General features: G+C 38.6%; 1 protein-coding gene across 2 annotated transcripts in view; it reads right to left on the bottom strand.

The window, feature by feature from the left end:
- LOC126170109 (zinc finger protein 236-like) overlaps positions 1 to 19,534 on the bottom strand; it is a 224,136-nt gene that overhangs the window by 23,966 nt on the left and 180,636 nt on the right. For both annotated transcript variants that reach the window (XM_049920698.1, XM_049920697.1), the window contains exons 22-24: positions 13,733 to 13,862; positions 13,437 to 13,549; positions 5,206 to 5,470 (exon numbers count right to left, since the gene is read on the bottom strand). In XM_049920698.1, the coding sequence (XP_049776655.1) occupies positions 5,206 to 5,470; positions 13,437 to 13,549; positions 13,733 to 13,862 (508 nt within the window). The remainder of the gene's footprint in view (positions 1 to 5,205; positions 5,471 to 13,436; positions 13,550 to 13,732; positions 13,863 to 19,534) is intronic.

The following is a 19,534-nucleotide window of genomic DNA, read 5'->3' as shown; positions in this document are numbered from 1 at the left end:
TCTTTCTGCTACCATTTTTGTGCAGCTTGTCATCCAGTCCAGCCCACTTGGGCTCAGATTTTGGATGAAAAATGACTTAAAATACTGTGCTACTTGGCCGACATTTTTGAGAAACTGAATGATCTTAATGTATCACTTCAAGGCCAAAATAGTAATATCATCTTTCTAAACAAGAAAGAGGAAACTTGGACAGAAGCAGAAGGATACCAGTGAGATATTTTCTTGTCTGAATGATTTCGTGGAAGGAAATAGGAAATAAGTCAGATGTAGGTAAAATTAATAGAATTGGCATACTATATCTCGAAAACCTTCGTCAACAATTCAAGAATAAATTTCCAGAACCTTCAATCTGTTCAATATGATCCACTTAGCAACAGTAGAACAGGAGGAGCTAATAGAACTTCCAAGTGACAGAACGCTTCAAACTGAGTTTAAATTGAAGTCTTGTGAAAATATTTGGGTGCAGACTCTGAATGACTATCCCACTTTAGCAAGAAGAGCAGCAGACATATTGTTACACTTTGCATCAAATTACTGGCATTAATCAAGATGAAACAATGGTCTCAACTGCAGCTGGGAGGGTATCTGTGAGTTACTGTTTCAAAGGTCCAACCACAAATGGATCTGCCTTCTTCTTATGAAGAAACACACACAGCACAATAAATGTGCAGATGGAAAAAAAATCAAATTTTTACAGTATGCATTTTTGCTATTATTTATTTCCTTTTTGAATGATCAGTTTGAATATAACAGTTTTCAAATTGGCATTTAAATGCTGAATATTGTTCTATCGCTATTTGCACATCAAGTATTAAAACTTTCTAAATGAATTAAAAGCATTGTAGATGGAAACAGGTAATTTCAACAAACTTATGAACTTGTAAAGAAAGTAGGAAAGCACATATATTTACTCAATTCCAATAACTGCACTCATTGTTGTGGTTATTTCTAGCCTAGTTGTATTTGTCATCTTGTACCATCTTTCAATAACACAAATTTATGATAATTAAAAAAGAAGTTTACCTTTGATGTGCTCAAATCATACTCATTATCATTATCATTATTATTATTATTATTATAGTTGCAATAATTGGACAGAAGTAAATAGATTTCACAGGTCGTTTTTGTTTCAAGTATTAGAAGTGCTGAGGAAGGAAAGAAAAACAAGGAGAGGGGGGGGGGGGCGGTTTAAATTAATTTATTTATATTTCAGAATGGGAGCATGATGGAAAAAGTATGAGAACATCTGCTCTAGGTCATGTTCTGTCAGACATGCAGAATACTCAACTTTGGAAGCAAAAACAAACATTATTACCCAGTGAGAACTGAAATGACAATCATGACTGTATACATGCACATTAAGTTTTAAAGCCAGTGAAAGTATTTTTGAATTAATCAACATTTTGATGCACAACAGCCAGGTTCTCTACTGCAGAGCCAAAAAGACTGGTACACCTGCCTAATATTGTATAGGGCCCCCGTGAGCACGCAGAAGTGCCGCAACATGACGTGGCAAGAGCTTGACTAATAATGGGTGAAGTAGTACGAGAGTGAACTGACACCATGAATCCTGCACGGCTGTCCATAAATCCACAAGAGTATGAGGGGGTGGAGATCTCTTCTGAACAACACATTGCAAGGCATCCCAGATATGCTCAATAATGTTTACGTCTGGGGAGTTTGGTGGCCAGCAGAAGTGTTTAGACTCAGAAGAGTGTTCCTGGAGCCACTCTGAAGCAATTCTGGATGTGTGGGGTGTCACATTGTCCTGCTGAAATTGCGCAAGTCTATCAGAATGCACAATGGACATGAATGGATGCAGGTGATCAGACAGGATGATTATGTACATTTCACCTGTCAGAGTCGTATCTAGACGTAACAGCAGTCCCACATCACTCCAACTGCACACACCCCACACCATTACACAGCCTCCACCAGTTTGAACAGTCCCCTGCTGGGGTCCATGGATACATGAGGTTGTCACCATACCCATACATGTCCGTCTGCTTGATAAAATTTGAAATGAGACTCATCCTACCAGGTAACATGTTTCCAGTCATCAACAGTCCAATGTCGGTGTTGATAGACCCAGGCAAGGTGTAAAGCTTTGTGTCATGCAGTCATCCAGTGTACACGAGTGGGCCATCGGCTCTGAACGCCCATATCAATGATATTTCATTGAATGGGTCACACGCTAACACTTGTTGATGGTCCAGCATTGAAATCTGCAGCAACTTGTGGAAAGGTTGCACTTTTGTCATGCTGAACTATACTCTTCTGTTGTCGTTGGTCTCGTTCTTACAGGATCTTTTCCCGACTGCAGCGATGTCAGAGATTTGATGTTTTACTGGGTTCCTGATATTCAAAATACACTCATGAAATTGTTGTACGAGAAAATCCCCACCTCCTCGCTAGCTCAGAGAAGCTGTGTCCCATTGCTTGTGTGCCGACTAACACCACATTTAAATTCACTTAAATCTTGATAATCTGCCATTTTAGCAGCAGTAACCAATCTAACAACTGCACCAAACACTTGTTGTCTTATGTAGGCATTGCCGACTGCAGTGCTGTATTCTGCCAGTTTATGTATATCTGCATTTGAATACACATGTCTACATCAGTTTCTTTGGCACTTCAGTGTATTTTCAGTATGAAGGCACTACAAAACTGACATCACTGTTCTGATCCACATTTAGATCCTCACCCTAACTGCCCTTCTCTCAGTGTTTTAAATTGGAATTATCCAAAATTAGTTATACTCTGTACCTTGGGACAAAATATCTCTGTTGGCTTACTATGTGCCATCTTTACCAATTCTGTCCTTTTCACCTTTCCTCTTGTCTCTTTTTGTCATGTCCTCACAGTATCTTCAACAATTGTTCTCATCAGGTATTTCAAGTTTTTTTTACAGGGTGTAAGAACAAGGACAAACTTTATGAGCAGGTTCCTTATACAGATAAGGAAAAAAAAAGTCTTCTAAACAAGGGGTCTAAACGTATGCGTTACGAGCTCTGAGCATTTGTTCATCTTCGCTAGTGTGGAACAGATCTCTTTTACTGTAGAAGTGTTCATAGCTCTCAAAGTATGCATTTTAGAGCCCTTGTTTACTAGACTTTCGTCTTGTTTTGGTGTAAGGAACTGGTCCCTGAAGTCTGTTTTTTTGGAACACCTTGTATATTCACTGTGTTCCCTTTTGAGATATTATTCTTATCCTCTCTTCTCTCTCTACTCTAACATAACGACCGATTAATCTGGAGATGACTATGACTCATTCATTACGTGCAGCCTTTTCTGGTCTCCAAATTTTAGACTTTTCTTACAAGTAAAATATCCTTCATTCTGGTTTCAGAATTTTCCAACTTGCCATTTCCCAATATATTAATGTGTGATAGCCAAGATTAAATAACGAAGGCTAAAACATTGATTGCGTAGAACGTATCACCTCAACAAGAAGTATGAAAATGGTTGTTTGCAACAACTATCTTTCCACTTAATATTTTATACCCAGCAGCATTGAATTTGCTGTAAAGTGGGCTGCTGTTGATTACCTTCCCAATTCTACCCCTTTGCCCTTGTTGTTGGCAATATAACATAACAATATTCAACAATTGTGTCATCACAGCCAACCTTAAACTATTTCACCCCATACCAAGAGAAACAATTATTAAATGACAGCATCTAGTATGCTTAAGAGAAATAATACTTAATTTTATTCTATGTAATGCAACAGCATATGAACTTTGGAACTATTATCAAGATAAATAAATAATCTGAATAATGTTAAAATACTATATAAAGACTTGTACTAGTGTGAAAAGCTCTCTTGTCTCTTGGTCTTGGGTTCTGGTCTCTCTTGTCTTGCACTCTTGCTATCTTACTCGCACTTGTTATCTTATGCTATTACCTCTGTTATCGTTACAAATACGGGATTGTCACTGTGCTGTACCAATCACGTTCAGAAAGCAGTGTAGTTTCAGCTCTCTGAGGCAGCAGGTGTGTGTGTGTGTGTGTGTGTGTGTGTGTGTGTGTGTGTGTGTGTGTGTGTGTGTGTGTGTGTGTGTCTACTGCTGACAAAGAACTTAATGGCCGAAAGCTATGATTGTGTGAATCTTTTTATTGTGCCTATCGCGACTCAGCACCTCCGCTATATGGTGAGTAACAACTTTCCTTCTCTCGTATTGTTAAATAATATTTTGTGTGTATACCTTGTTATTTAACAACCCTTTCAATTAAAAGTATAAGAAAGTAAACTATTTAAATAAGGAGACTTTTGTTTGGTTCATGATCTTTTTACAAGTCATTCTGTGTGTCATTTCCACTTACTTGTGACACTCGTTAGAACCTACTATGATATTTATTTTTCAAAGTCCAATAACCTTGCTGGATAATGTGTTCTTATAGTATTGCTGCCAACCATAGGATTTTCAATAGATCATTTACGTAATTTCAAATTTCCCTATTATTAGATTTGAAAGTTAACTTGAGATTTACTTCAAAACAGAGGCGGTAATGCTATACAGTATCAGGTATAAACACACTAAAATGAACATTACTACAAGTAGTTAATGATTTGTTAGTCTCATCACATTGTTATCACCCGTTTATTCTGTTCTGCTACAATTTTTTTTAACCAGTTCACTTTCATTGATAGATTCAGATTGGCTCCCAATTTTTTTCTTTATATTTGAATACTAGTAGATAAATAAAATCCTTATTCCAACAGCTGATTCATCTGTCATCTTTCTTATGGGACAATGAAGTTGCTGGTGTCTATCACACATCAATATTTTCCATCACATATCAATTTTTTCTATCTTTCTTTTCTCTTTAAATTGCTACTTTTTGTTTTGTTTAGAGAGAACCACTGGTAAGCAAATAAGATTTTTGAAATGTGAGGTGATTACAAGGTTGTCATTCTATATGACAATTCAATTCTCCATATCTAAAAACAGCAAAAATTATTACGTCTTCATGATTTGGCCTACACCGAACAGTTAAACTTGGAAAAAAGCCAAACATTCAATTACATAAAATAAATTTTAAGGCGAAACTTTGACATTTCTGATCAGGCAACAATCTAAAGAGTTTTTATTTCTTAATTCACAGCTAGCAAATTGTAATCAAAATGATAAGGTCATATGTTTCTTAGTTTCATCAGAGTGTTAAATATAAATTTACCATTTAAATTTTAAGTTTAAATATTACCTTTATTTCACTAATTCGATCCCTTTCAGCAGCTGATGCTATTAGCACCCTCTCCGACACTGAACCAGCCTGTTCCAGTGGTCGCTGTGCCAGGACCTGAGTTTCTTCAGCACTTAAGCGAATAACTGATGCTCTCTGTCGACCTCTTAGAACACGTTCTCCATTTCCCCTGCCAGCTCTTTCACTTGCTGTATGCGTTCTTAAATGCCGGCGCATATGTGCAGCAGAATGAAATTGCATGTCACAGACACTGCACTGGAAAGGCCTACAAAAATTAACTAAATTAACTATATGAAGATAACAGAGTAATCTTTATACATAAGAAAATAGGAACATCAAACCAACAGTAATAGTAGGAACGCATGACTGCACACAATTTGAATTTAGAACCGTTGGCTTACTTTTGTTGCTTATAGCAATCATATATAATGCATTGAGTGTTTTCAGAAAATTAACAAGACAATGTCTTAATAAAAGGCCAGTTGTACAAGCAGCAGCTAATTATAATTTTCTCATCATCTGTAGACACTGTTAAATTCAGCCTCTGACATTTTGTGCTTAATTTATTATCTTCGACTCCTACAGCAGAGGAGTGCTTCTCCAGTTGGTAATGAAGGTTTTTGCAAGCTATTATGATTGGAAAATTTCTTATTCAGTATGAGATGTGACTCACCCATCTGCTGTGACTTTCTTGACACTACCCAAATCAACCTTTTCTTTTGCGATTACGTAAGGAACTATACATATCTTACAAATGTGGAACATCATTCTTTTAGTGCTTCTTTTATGTCAGCAATAATAACTACTATAGAAACGATGGTCAGATCCTGCAGGTAGTGTCATCACTTCTGTCTCTATGCTGTTCATTTTTGGAACACAACCTACGACCAGCTTAGAGACCGAAGTGATGACACTTTCTGCAGCACCTGACCATCATTTTGCAGGACAATGCTCAAGCACGTACAGTGCAAGCTGTTACTGATTTGTTTGACTGATGGGGCTGCTAAGTGCCACACTCCCCTGACTTAAGCCTACTTGAATTCAACTCGATTTCTAAACTGAAGGAAACACTTCACGGCATTCACTTCAGAACTGCTACAAATTCGTCGGGCAATACACCGCACCGCTCGAACTGTCAACACAACTGGCACTGCTAAGAGTATCCTACGACTTCCACATTGCTGGCAATGGGTTATACACAATGCTGGTGACTACTTTGAAGGCACATTTCTATTATGTACTAACTGTAAATAAATAGTTGCCACTATTAAAGTTCCAACCCTTGTATAGTGGAAGGAGAGAAGGTAACAATTCACCATATAGCTGATGCGTGAAGTAGTCAATAGGCACATAAACATGACTGCCAAGTTTTTTGAAAAATCCTCCTCCAAAACTAACATCACCTGTATGACTACATTGTCCCATCTGATGACATTTGTACTGGAATGTGGCTTTACTGGTGTGAAGGGTTGTATTGGGTGGAGTGGGCAATGTTAGGAATGAGGCACGGATTGGGAGGATGGTTGGAGGAAAGGGTAGATGATGACTAGGAGGGAGAGGTAGCATGCACACAGGATAGGATTGTGACTGGTGACCACACTGTGGCATAGACAGGGGATGATGTGTGTGGTGCACAATAACGCAGTGGAGTGGCTTGAGAGGGGAGATAGAAGAGAGGAACGGCACACCACAGTAGGAAAGGAATGAGTGTAGATTGAATGAAGTAGTGGTGGTGGTGGTGGTGGTGGTGGTGGTGATGGTGGGGGGGGCGGCATGAGGACAGAAGTGGAGGAGTGGATCCAGATAACAGGGAATGCAAAGCAGCCATTAAATACCAGCTTTTTTTGCTCAGCAGTGTGTTCCACCATAGTGTGGTTAATACTGATCGTCGCCACAGTATGGCGGTAGCCATTCATTTGATTGGAGACACTTGGTTGGTGGTCATAACACCCCCCCCCCCCCCCCCCCAAACCCAACAGACACAAAAAGCATGCAGAAGTGACTAGAATGGGATGTGCTGAATGAGTGCCTGGGACAGGTTTTGCAGCTGGATGTTTTACAGGCTTATGGCCATGTGGGAAGGGGTTGGGGGTAGGTGTGGCATAGGGAAGGATCAGGATATTTTGTAGATTGACTGGGCAGTGAAGCACCACTTTCGGAGGTGTGGGAAGTTTTGTGGGGGGAATGTCTGTCATTTCCAGTAATGGTAAGTATCTAAACCTCTGATGAATTATATGGTTAAGTTATTGCAGGTCTGATGATTAGGGGGGCTGGGGTGAGAAGCTTCTTTGCAGCAGTTGTGTCATTCATGGATGGCCAGACTATGTGAGAGTGATCTCTTAGTGTGGAAGTAATGGCTGCTATAAAAAAATAGAGGTACAGTTTATGGTCTGTGGACGGGATACATATGGAGGTTTTTATGGAGTCACCAGAGGAGAACCAGGGGAAGTGGTGGATTGGCAGTGGTCAGGTTTTGGAGTAAAAAGGATAGTGTCTTGGCCATGGTTCCATATCAAAGATATCATCAACAAACCTGAAACCGAGCGAGGTGGCGCAGTGGTTAGACACTGGACTCGCATTCGGGAGGACGACGGTTCAATCCCAGGTCTGGCCATCCTGATTTAGGTTTTCCGTGATTTCCCTAAATCACTCCAGGCAAATGCCGGGATGGTTCCTCTGAAAGGGCACGGCCGACTTCCTTCCCCATCCTTCCCTAATCCGATGAGACCGATGACCGCGCTGTCTGGTCTCCTTCCCCAAACAACCAACCAACCAACAAACCTGAACCAGAGAAGTAGATTGGGATTTTGGGTAACTAGGAAGCTTTCCTCCGAAAAGACCCTAAATAGGTTGGTGTTGGTATATGAAAGTCCCATGTGGGTGTTTGTGGATTTGTTTGCGTATCTCCCCCTGCTTTGAAGGCACAACCTTGTGAGTGAGTATAACCACCAATAAGGTGTGCACCCAGCTGATTGACCACCACCAAACTCTGGCCGACATAGTGGCTGAACACACTGCTAAGCACAACATACTCAGCTTCAACGTCTGCTTCACAAACTATACCATTTGAATCCTACCCTCCCAGTTTTTTTTTCTGAATTATGTAGGTGGGACTTGTTTTTACAATATATCTGCAAGTCTTCTGGCCTCAATCTTGTTTAGCCACTGTAGGTCGCCATCCTCCACACCCGTCCCCATGCCCTCCATTTCACTAATTCTACACTGACACCATCTCCTCCACAGTCTCCATCTTCCTATGTTCTACTCCCCCTCCCAATTCACATCATTGAGTGTCATGCACAACTCCCCCTGCCAGTGCCAGAGTGAGCTAATCAGTGGCACGTTCGGCTCATGTACTTCTATCTATCATTCCCATCTGTCAGCCACTATTTTCCCCAAACCTCTAACACACACTGTGTATCCTTCCTCTTCTCATCCACTTCACTCCATACAACCCCACACTCCAGTTGATCTACAGTGTAGATGTAATACAGTTGCACAGATGTAGTCTGTTGGTTATGAAGAAGGATTCATCCTGAAGTTTGCCATGTTCTCAGTTTTGTACATTCGTAGACTTCCACAGCTGGTGGAAGTTCTTAGTATTAGACTGTGTCATTATAAAATCCTAAAGCAACTGAATTTCTGATGTTTTGATAAACTTTGCAGCAGTCCTCTCCACGGCAGTTAACTGCCCGAAAGAGGACAGCTGCAGAGTTGGTCACAACATTGGCAATTCAGTTGCTGTGTGTTGCTTGATGGTCATGTCAATTAAATATCTAGGCGTAATACTGCATAATGGTATGAAATGAAGTGAGCATGTAATGACTGTACTAGGGAAGGCCAATGGTTGACCTCGGTTTATTGGGAGAATTTTAGGAAAGCAGATAAAAATTCACTTGATGCCCTCCTGAGAGAGAACTTTCACTCCTTCCAATTTAACAATGTACCAGTAATGTGTAGACCAGATGTGGCTTGAGTTCAAGCAAATAGTATCGACAGCAGTTGAGAGATTTATAGCAAATAAATTAATGAATGACAGAGCTGATCTCCCTTGGTACACAGCATGAGTCAGAATACTGTTGCAGAAACAACAAAAAATGCATGCAAAATTTAAACAAGTGCAAAATCTTCGAGACTGGCGATCTTTTACAGAAGCTTGAAATTTGGCGCGGACTTTGATGTGAGGTGCTTAAAATAATTTCCACAACAAAACTTTGTCCCGAAACTTGGTAGAAAATTCTGAGAGATTCTGGGTGTATGTAAAGTATGCTAGCGGCAAGACGCAATCAATGCCTTCTCTGTACGAGAGCAATAGAAATATTATCAACAACAGTGCTGCTAAAACAGAGTTACGAAACACAGCCTTCCGAAATTCATTCACCAAAGATGACGAAGTAAATATTCTAGAATTCAAATCAAGAACAACTGCCAACATGAGTAACTTACAAGTAGATATCCTTGGAGTAGTGAAGAAACTTAAATCACTTAAGAAGAGCAAATCTTCCGGACCAGACTGTGTACCAATTAGGTTCCTTTCGGAGGATGCACCATACTTGACAACCATATACAACACCTCGCACAGCGAAAGATCTGTACCCAAAGACTCTAAAGCTGCACAGGTCACACCAATGTTCAAGAAAGGCAGTATGAGTAATCCACAAAATTACAGGTCCATATTATTAACGTCGATATTTTGGAACATATATCGTGTTCAAGCATCATGCATTGCCTTGAAGCGAACAGTCTATTGACACACAGTGAAGAGGGACTTAACAGAACACCATTCTCATGAAACATATCTAGCTCTTTACTCACATGAAGTACTGAGTGCTCTTCACAAGGGATTCCATATTTCTAGATTCCCTGAAGGCTTTTGACACTGTACCTTGTAAACAGCTTGTAATCAAATTGCGAGCTTATGGAATATTGTCTCAGTCATTTGACTGGATTCATTATATTGTGTTATAGATTTCACAGTTTGTAGTAACTGATATAAAGTCATCAAGTAAAACAGAAGTGATTTCTGGAATCCCCAAGGTAGTGTAATAAGCTTTCTGCTGTTCCTTACATAGATAAATGATTCAGAAGACAATCTGAGCAGTCATCTTAGCTTGTTTCCAGATGATTCTGTCATTTGTCATCTAGTTAAGTCATCAGAGGATCAAAACAAATTGCAAAACCATTTACAAAAGATACATGTATGATGTGAAAATTGACAAATGACCCTAAATAATGAAAAGTATGAGGCCATCCATATAAGTGCTGAAAGGAATACATTAAAGTTCGGTAACATGATAAACCAGTCAAATCTAAAGACCATTAATGAAACTAAATACCCAGGAATTACAATTATGAACAACTTATTGTTACATTCTATCTTGGATTTTACATTGTTTTGTAATGGGACTGTCAAATAGACCTCATTTTGTCATATTATACACTGATTAAAGTTGTGTTAAAAAGCATTTGTTTAAAATGATATTAGGATAGGTGTTATGATCAATAATTGACATTGAAATTGTATGTTCTTTGTCGCTGTGGCCGTGATCTTTGGTGAGCAATATGTTTTCGGCCACTTGAGCTCTGGTGCAGTTGAGTGTAGTTGTATTCAAGTTCTGGCAATTAATTTGTTTGTTTGTTTTTTTGTGGTGGAATGCTGCATCATGATTCTCTTGCACCCAGAGCAGCAAAGCAATCATCGCCTAGACAACATAGACTCAGCAGCATCAACAAAGGAGACATCATGGCCAGCTCTACACAGTACAATACAGCCATTAGCCACACTGTAAACGTGTCTTTATAGAGATAACTTTTGCAGCATAGTAGAGAGGGTCCATGATAGTTTAACTATGAACAACTTAAATGGGAAAGAACACAAAGAAAATTTTACGGGAAAGGCGAACCAATGACTGTGTTTTATTGGCAGAACACTTAGATGACGCAACAGATCTGCTAATGAGACTGCCTACATTACGCTTATCCATTTTCTTTTGGCGTACTGCTGCATGGTGTGGGATGCTTACCAGACAGGATTAATGGAGTACAGCGAGAAAGTTCAAAGAAGGGCAGCACATTTTGTATTATCGAGAAATAGGAGAGATTGTGTCACTAACAAGATACAGGATCTGGGATGGATGTCATTAAAACAAAGGCGTTTTTTATTATGGAGAAACCTTCTCATGAAAATTCGATCACCAACTTTCTCCACTGAATGTAAAAATGTTTTAGTGACGCTGACCTACACAGGGAGAAACGATGATCATTATAATACAGGAAATCAGAGCTTGCATGGAAAGATATAGCTGTTTGTTTTTTCTGCATGCTGTTCGAGATTGGAATTATAGAAAATTAAATAATAGACAACTACTGTGAAGGTGGTTTGACGAACCTTCTGTCAGGCACTTAAGTGCTATTTGCAGAGTATCCATGTAGATGTAGATACAGAAATCTGTCAGGACGACCAGGTATATGTAGATACAGACATCTGTCAAGAAGACCAGGTATGTGCGACACATTCCTGAGTACTGCTCGAGGCTGGATTAAATGAAGTCATTGAAACAATTCCGAGGTGGGCACCTAGATTTGTTACCAGTAGGATCGATCATCAAACAAGGATTGTGATGCTTCGGAAACTCAAATGGGAATTCCTGAAGGGAAGGCGGCGATCTTTTTGAGGAACACCACTGACAAAAATTAGAGAACTGGCATCTGAAGCTGACTACAGAACAATTCTACTGCCACCAACAAACATTTAGCATAAGCGCCAAGAAGATAAAGAGAAATTAGGGCTCATACGGAGGCATGTAGACAGTCATTTTTCTCTTGCTCTGTTTGCAAGTGGAACAGAAAAGGAACTGACTATTAATGGCAGAAGGTGGCCTCAGCCATGCACCATACAGTAGTTTGTGGAGTGTGTACGTAGATGCAGATGATTGTGATAGAAGTGGGAGTTCCTTGGCCAAGCATTTGGATAAAGTAACATTTTCGGCACTGGTCAGGCCGACGCATGAGCCATTTATGTTAGCACAGCTTTGTGGCAGTGGTTGGCACAAAGGAAAGAGTGCAGAACGGTAATCTGAAGGTTGAGGGATCGTGTCTCTATGCAGGAGCTCTACTTTTATTTTCAATTTTTATGTTACTTATTATGCAAATGAACCGAAATTATGCAGAATATACTGTACTTACTAATTTTTCCATAAAAATCAAAGAAAAATATTGGACTGACGATTGAGAAAGCAGTCTGTGAGTAAGCGGCGAAATATAATTACTTCTTCAAAAGTCTGGGAAACTTATAACAGCCTCATACAAAAATTGTTTGACTAATATGATGAAAGCATGTAGGAGAACAAATTTAGTGTGTTAATTCTTGGGAGGAACAAACAAATCCACAATTATATGACAAAATTATTAAAGATTAGAAGGATTTCCTTCATGCAGTGTGAAAGTGATTCTCCTCGAACTGCACTCCGCTAGTGCAAACTTGTGATGCCTATTTTTATCAACAGGTAAAGAATTTGATCAAAAAGCTTCAAAACTGCTGTTATCTTAGAGAAAAAGAAATCATATACTCAGTAGACAGTATCAAAATTAATGCCATTGTACATCACCAGGTACACTTGCGAATATTTGGTGAAACGATACATTACGTATGGTTTGCTGCCAAACTGTTCTATGACAGAGAACTTTTGTGCAAGCTGTAAAGTAATAAAAGTATCTAATTTTACATTCAAAATTCTCAAATATGGCTTGTATTTCCTTCCTGGTAACTTATTTGCAATCCCAAGTTTTTCCCTGCTTTTCCTTTAATGCCGCTTACAAAAATATTAATAAATACAATATGCTGAGCTTTATTTTGATTTATTTGCAGCACGACATATAACTGAAAGTAAGAAAAAAGTTTCCACATAGGGACTGGCTCCAATGACCCTCAAACTACTTTTCTGTATTCTTTCCGCTATGCCATTCTCTGCCTTGAAACTAGACTGAGATGAATCGCTCATGGTTCGCCTGATCCATGCGAATACTATTTTTTTTAAAAATACTTTGCCATCTGGAGCTTCCCCTTCTGTTCCTTTCATTTTCAGCTTAATAGCTAACGGTTTTTGCAAGTAATGTGCTGTTACTTTGTTATAAAGTGAAAGAAGTATAACACAACAATTCAAATTGTAGTAAATCACTGAAGTAATGCATTAATTATGACATCTCAGTAATTCAAGTGGACACTGACTTACCTCTCCTCTGTATGTTCCATCATGTGCTGGCAAAGTGTTGTATAATCTGGAAAGCGGTAGTTACATACTTGGCACATAAGCTCAGCTCCTTTTGTGTGACTTTTCATATGGCCCTGAATGATAATGAAAGTGTTAGTAAGAATGTGGAGGCTTGAATTAGAAACATCTGAAGTAAATTTTCTTCATTATATCAAGTTAATGAAAGAATGACTAATTATATTTGGTCAACATTTGAATATTGTAAAACGAAGACTTGAAGGTTAAAGTAAAACACAGTAATATATGTACTAACTTACTCGAAGTGTGCAAAAATTAACATATTTTTTGTTGCATATTAAACATGCATATATTTTCCCGCCTGTATGTGTTCTCATATGCACATTGAGGTAGCTTAATTTCTTGAAAGTTCTGCCACACTGGTTACACCTGAAAAATAATAAGAAGTCTTACAGATCACTATAAAAATATTGCCCATTACCCCTCTTAAAGATTAACTGATATTTTCTACCAGTATAGTACTACAAATGCAGCAAAGAAGGCAGAATTAATTAGTAGCTATGAGCCATACTTATGTGGCTCAGATGGATAATAACACGCCTAACCAAGATCAATTAACATTCAAGTGGTTTTTTCAACAGACTTTTCTATCTTTCTACAAATCTACATATTAGTAAGTTTAGTGACAATACACAAAAATTTCATTCGGAAAGACAACCTAAAATAAATTCATCACAAAATGCAATGAGAAATGAAGGAAAAAAATGCATAATTGTGAAATGTAATCAAGTTCAAGGAAACCAAGATGATCTAATCAGAATGCTAACAGAATAAACTCATTGAAGGTATGGGTAAACTAACACAGAAATGATACATAAAGTAAGTACTCCTCCATCTAGAAATTCCCATTATTGCTGTATTGAAGTTAAATATGCAATGCATTCAAAGAGGCAAAAAAATTATATGGTACAGGAGGAATGCACTTATAAAAATGTTTCTGTATCCAAAATACACAATAAGATGTACAGGGTGATTCAAAAAGAATACCACAACTTTAGGAATTTAATACTCTGCAACGACAAAAGGCAGAGCTAAGCACTATCTGTCGGTGAATTAAGGGAGCTATAAAGTTTCATTCAGTTGTACATTTGTTCGCTTGAGGCGCTGTTGACTAGGCGTCAGCGTCAGTTGATGCTAAGATGGCGACCGCTCAACAGAAAGCTTTTTGTGTTATTGAGTACGGCAGAAGTGAATCGACGACAGTTGTTCAGCGTGCATTTCGAACGAAGTATGGTGTTAAACCTCCTGATAGGTGGTGTCCGTAACTACGTGAATGTCAACTACCCGAGGCGATGGATCGGCCGCCAGGCAGCCCGTGACAGAGCACTTCATGACTGGCCTCCAAGAAGCCCTGATCTTACCCCCTGAGATTTTTTCTTATGGGGGTATGTTAAGGATATGGTGTTTCGGCCACCTCTCCCAGCCACTATTGATGATTTTAAACGAGAAATAATAGCAGCTATCCAAACTGTTACGCCTGATATGCTACAGAGAGTGTGGAACGAGTTGGAGTATCGGGTTGATATTGCTAGAGTGTCTGGAGGGGGCCATATTGAACATCTCTGAACTTGTTTTTGAGTGAAAAAAAAACCTTTTTAAATACTCTTTGTAATGATGTATAACAGAAGGTTATACTATGTTTCTTTCATTAAATACACATTTTTAAAGTTGTGGTATTCTTTTTGAATCACCCTGTATAATTAGAAAAAAATGGAAATGGGGTAAGGAGCATAGCAAGAAGCACATATAAAGTGGACACACACACACACACACACACACACACACACACACACACAACTACCTTCTGTAGAGGCCAAGAACTGGCCCTATTGCAGGTGGCAAAGGTACAGTAGTTTTCATCTGCACACCTGACGGAAATTACATGACCAACTTAAATCAGAGTACGTGGCAAAGCACCTTATAGTCAATAAGATCTGCTACACAATACTGTCTGCTTCTTATCTTTACATGCGACAAACAGTGAAACTAACTATGCAAACTGCCAAGAGCCTGAGAGTGAGGGATTCACACATCCTCCTGGTAGTGATAGTTATGGCCCAGATGAAACACTATGGCATAACAGTGATTGCTGATATGAGTAACATATCTAATGTATGCATGCGATGCAGAACATCTACTACACATTTCCTAAATAAGGAGAATGGAAACACCTTCCAAGATATCGTTGCAAATGATACGATCTCAGAGCAGAAAAATTTTATACAATATTCCTAAACTTTATAATATGATACAAAGAATGATTCACTATGAACTACTAAAAATTGTTAAGACAGACTTAACACTTCATAAACCATGAAAAAGTATTTTAAAAGAAATGAGGTATTTCTGCTATACTGTCTCCCTCCTTACTACTGCAACCAAAATCTAATTAAATTGATTTGAAACAAGTAAATAAAACCATTCAAACTCATACCAACAACTTCTCATTAAAAACTTTGAAGGTATTTGCACAAAGATACATAACAGAAGTAACTGTAGAAGACTGGGGTGAAGCACGTGCACAAATTAAAATTACTGAGAGTGAATACCAACAATGTAATGTTTTAGTTGGGAAAGGAACCTGGAAATGTTGTGATACAAGTTGGACGTGACAGTAGTTACTGGGCCACTGATGCTGTCAAATCCAACAACAAATATGAAAGAAGTTCTAACAGTACGACATCAGAGTGTACTAACACAGGTAATAAAACCATAGTCCAAAACCTTAGGCCTTACTACAGTATTTACGATCAGATACAGTACTCAACAAGAACCATTACTAATTGGGAGTATCTGCAGTGTCTTCCTATTGACAGTGGTGTAATTTAGGTCACCAATCACTAGTAACCTCGCTGTCCAGCATTAAAGTTACATAAGTCAAGTAATGAGAGAAATGGCATTCTCTCATTGTCAAAATTTGAAAACTTTTAGTAGCAACTCACACACAATAAAACAAACATTTATTCACTCTTCATTAAAAAATGACATGACACTGCACTCTTGCACTTTTATCATACTTACTCACAACAGGTGTGTTACGAGAGATTTGTCACAAAGGAAATTCTGTTACATGCACGAACTCCAATAGCTTCGTTAAAAATCTACAAGTTGCAGAATAATTGTAGTGTTTGTTATTAATGTAAATGCAGTTAAAAACATACAAATATTTGTGAAGAACTTTAATCTGGCCCAAGTTACTGTTTAGAATCAACAACAAAAATTCAAATAGCCACAATCATGGCAGAAAGAGAATGTGCCACATGAAAAATGCCCCATGTTCTGTACTATAAAGTAACACACTTGGCTTGATTGCCAAAATAATTCTTTTTAATTATCATTTCATGATACGTTTCAGGAGAACCCCATTATTAAATCTATGGAATGCAACATACAATAAAATACAATACTAAAATGCACACATTGCAAAATGCAGCCAAGCTGAGAAACATACCAGTTAAAAATAATACAAACTACCTTACTCCTTCCTACACTAGACCACAACACCATCACTGTCCCAGTGGACATGGGCTCTCTTGCTTAGTACGCAATGCAATGTTTCCAATAGTTGGTGTAAGTGACAATAATGCCTAAGACATCAGGCTAACCATTGCATGACAACCCTTATTAAAAACATACATGTGTTATTTAACTTACTTCTATATAAAAAGTTGTTAATAAAGGAATCACTTTGTAGCAGCAAAGCCATAACTGCTAGTTTTGGATAGTGTGATGCAGCCACATATGACTTCTCTCTGAGTGTAAATAAAACTTCATAAACCTGATAAGCCGATTACATTGATCATCAATAACCACCCCAGGCCAAATTATAACCTGAATGGAAAGTGCAACAGAATATTTACCGAGTCACATACATTTAGCATCTAATGCTCTTGTCTCCATCAGGGAAGTTACTACAGTGCCAGATGGAGATCACCAAGTATTATCTGACCCGAGGGTCTTGAGATTACTCATGATAATTTGATTAAATTTCAAAATACTGAAGTAGGAGCACTTGCAGAATTTATCCAACTGGCCCAGTTTTCCTTATCTTTTAATGAGAAATTAACAAACAAAAGGCCTTATTATGGGCAACAGTCTTGTTGGCACAATAGTGAACATATTCATTAATTTATTTGAGAATAAATTCTCCATTTCTCTTACTGAAATTTTCTTAAAAAAAATTGAAACAGCTGCAACACATATTATATAAAGTTACTTCAAGCTTTACACCATTGTTGCAAATGGCCTCCACCGCCAGAGACTGTGGTCGCGGTGTGTGTGTGTGTGTGTGTGTGTGTGTGTGTGTGTGTGTCCACTGCCAGAGACTGTGGTCGCGGTGTGTGTGTGTGTGTGTGTGTGTGTGTGTGTGTGTGTGTGTGTGTGTGGAGAAAAGGGGGGGGGTGTTGACAAAAGCCTTGTTGGCCGAAGCTCACTTTCTGACAGTCTTTTTGTTATGCCTACCTGCAACTCAGCATCTCTGCTACATGGTGAGTTGCAACTATCCTTTTAATAATGTTGATTCACAGTAGTATCACATTTTTGTGAAAAGGATTTGTGTTATGAGAATTTTGAATCTGTGTCTATTCCACTCCACAGTACAGAATATTTTCTGTTTGCATAGTATGTGGTTTATGACGAACACGTATACTGATGAAAATTTCTGTAAATGTGTTGTTATGGTACATGACACCTTCACCACTGCTTGTTTCTTTTCAAGTGCAAAAACCAGCATCCCCACCACTATTGGGGCCATGCATAAAGTCGTGCAACAGCAACCATGGGTGGATTTCTGTAAGACAGTATCCCAGGACTGATGACTCATTTCCTTAAATGTAGTCCGCCTGCTTAGCTGGGTGGTAATGTGCTCGTCTCTCATGCAAGCAGGCCCGGGTTCGATTCCCGGCCGGGTTGAAGGTTTTCTCTGCTCAGGGACTGAGTGTTGTGTTATCATCTTTTCATCCCCATCCCATCGTGCAAGTCGCACAAAGTGGCGTCGAATGAAATAAGACTTGCACTTGGCGGCCAAACTTCCCCGAATAGGGGCCTCCTGGCCAACGATGCCATACGCTCATTTCATTTTTTTCTTAAATGTATCATGCTATCGAAAAGATGTTTTTTTAGGATCTTAAGCTCATGTTTACTCCAAGCAGCTTGAATTTTTTTGAGTTTTCATTGATTTGCTCTTAAATATAACAAGGAAAAATATATTACCAGACAGAGGGTGCCACCAATGGAGGTGGAATAATTGCAATAATGTTGTGTTTCAGAACCCAGCACTTTTCAATTCTTGATGGCTAATAAAATTAATATGCTGGGCCATTTGGGTGCACAAAGCTTATTAAAATGTCCTTCTGCCCAATGGAGGTCTCACAGAAAATTCTAATCCACCACTCTTTTCCATAAATGCATGTGGGTCATTCCATGTCAAAGGGACCAATATTAAAAAGGGACCAATATTAAAAAGTGACCCATCGCCGTATCTAATGAAATCTGGTGTGAAGGCTCTACATGGTCTTTGATGGTTATATTCCAAATTTTGTTCCAGTATTTTCAGTGGTTGAATTTTTAGGGGCTTTTAAAGAGAGCCTACTCATCTTCGCATCACGTACGAAGGCTTAAAAAAAGTTCAGCAAACATTTGGTCATTTGCTTTAATATACATAGACAACTTTTTATGCTGAATTACATCGTGACAAAAATTAGAGATTTAGCCACACCTAAATATAGATACAAGCCTTTACAGTGATCAAAAAATTCATCGTATTATTCTGAGAGCCAAGGTTTGACCAATCACTGCTACTTTTCATATGAACCAATCACAACAAAACTTCAGAGGATTTTTTATACCTATGATATCTATGTATGGATCACATTTAATTAACAATGGATGCGTAGACGAAGAGATACGCATCTGCAAAGTTAGCCGAAATTTTCTGCATGCAAATTTCAGGGTATTTTTTGGTGGCAATATCTCAACTGTGTGTTATTCAATCCTTTTTTGTGCCACAGGTGGCAATGGGCATGCTTTAAGCTTTCAAAGCA

This window comes from Schistocerca cancellata, chromosome 1 (genome assembly GCF_023864275.1).
Source record: "Schistocerca cancellata isolate TAMUIC-IGC-003103 chromosome 1, iqSchCanc2.1, whole genome shotgun sequence".
NCBI lineage: Eukaryota > Metazoa > Arthropoda > Insecta > Orthoptera > Acrididae > Schistocerca > Schistocerca cancellata.
Note: the sequence above shows the minus strand (reverse complement) of the source record. Positions and strands in the feature narration are given on the sequence as shown.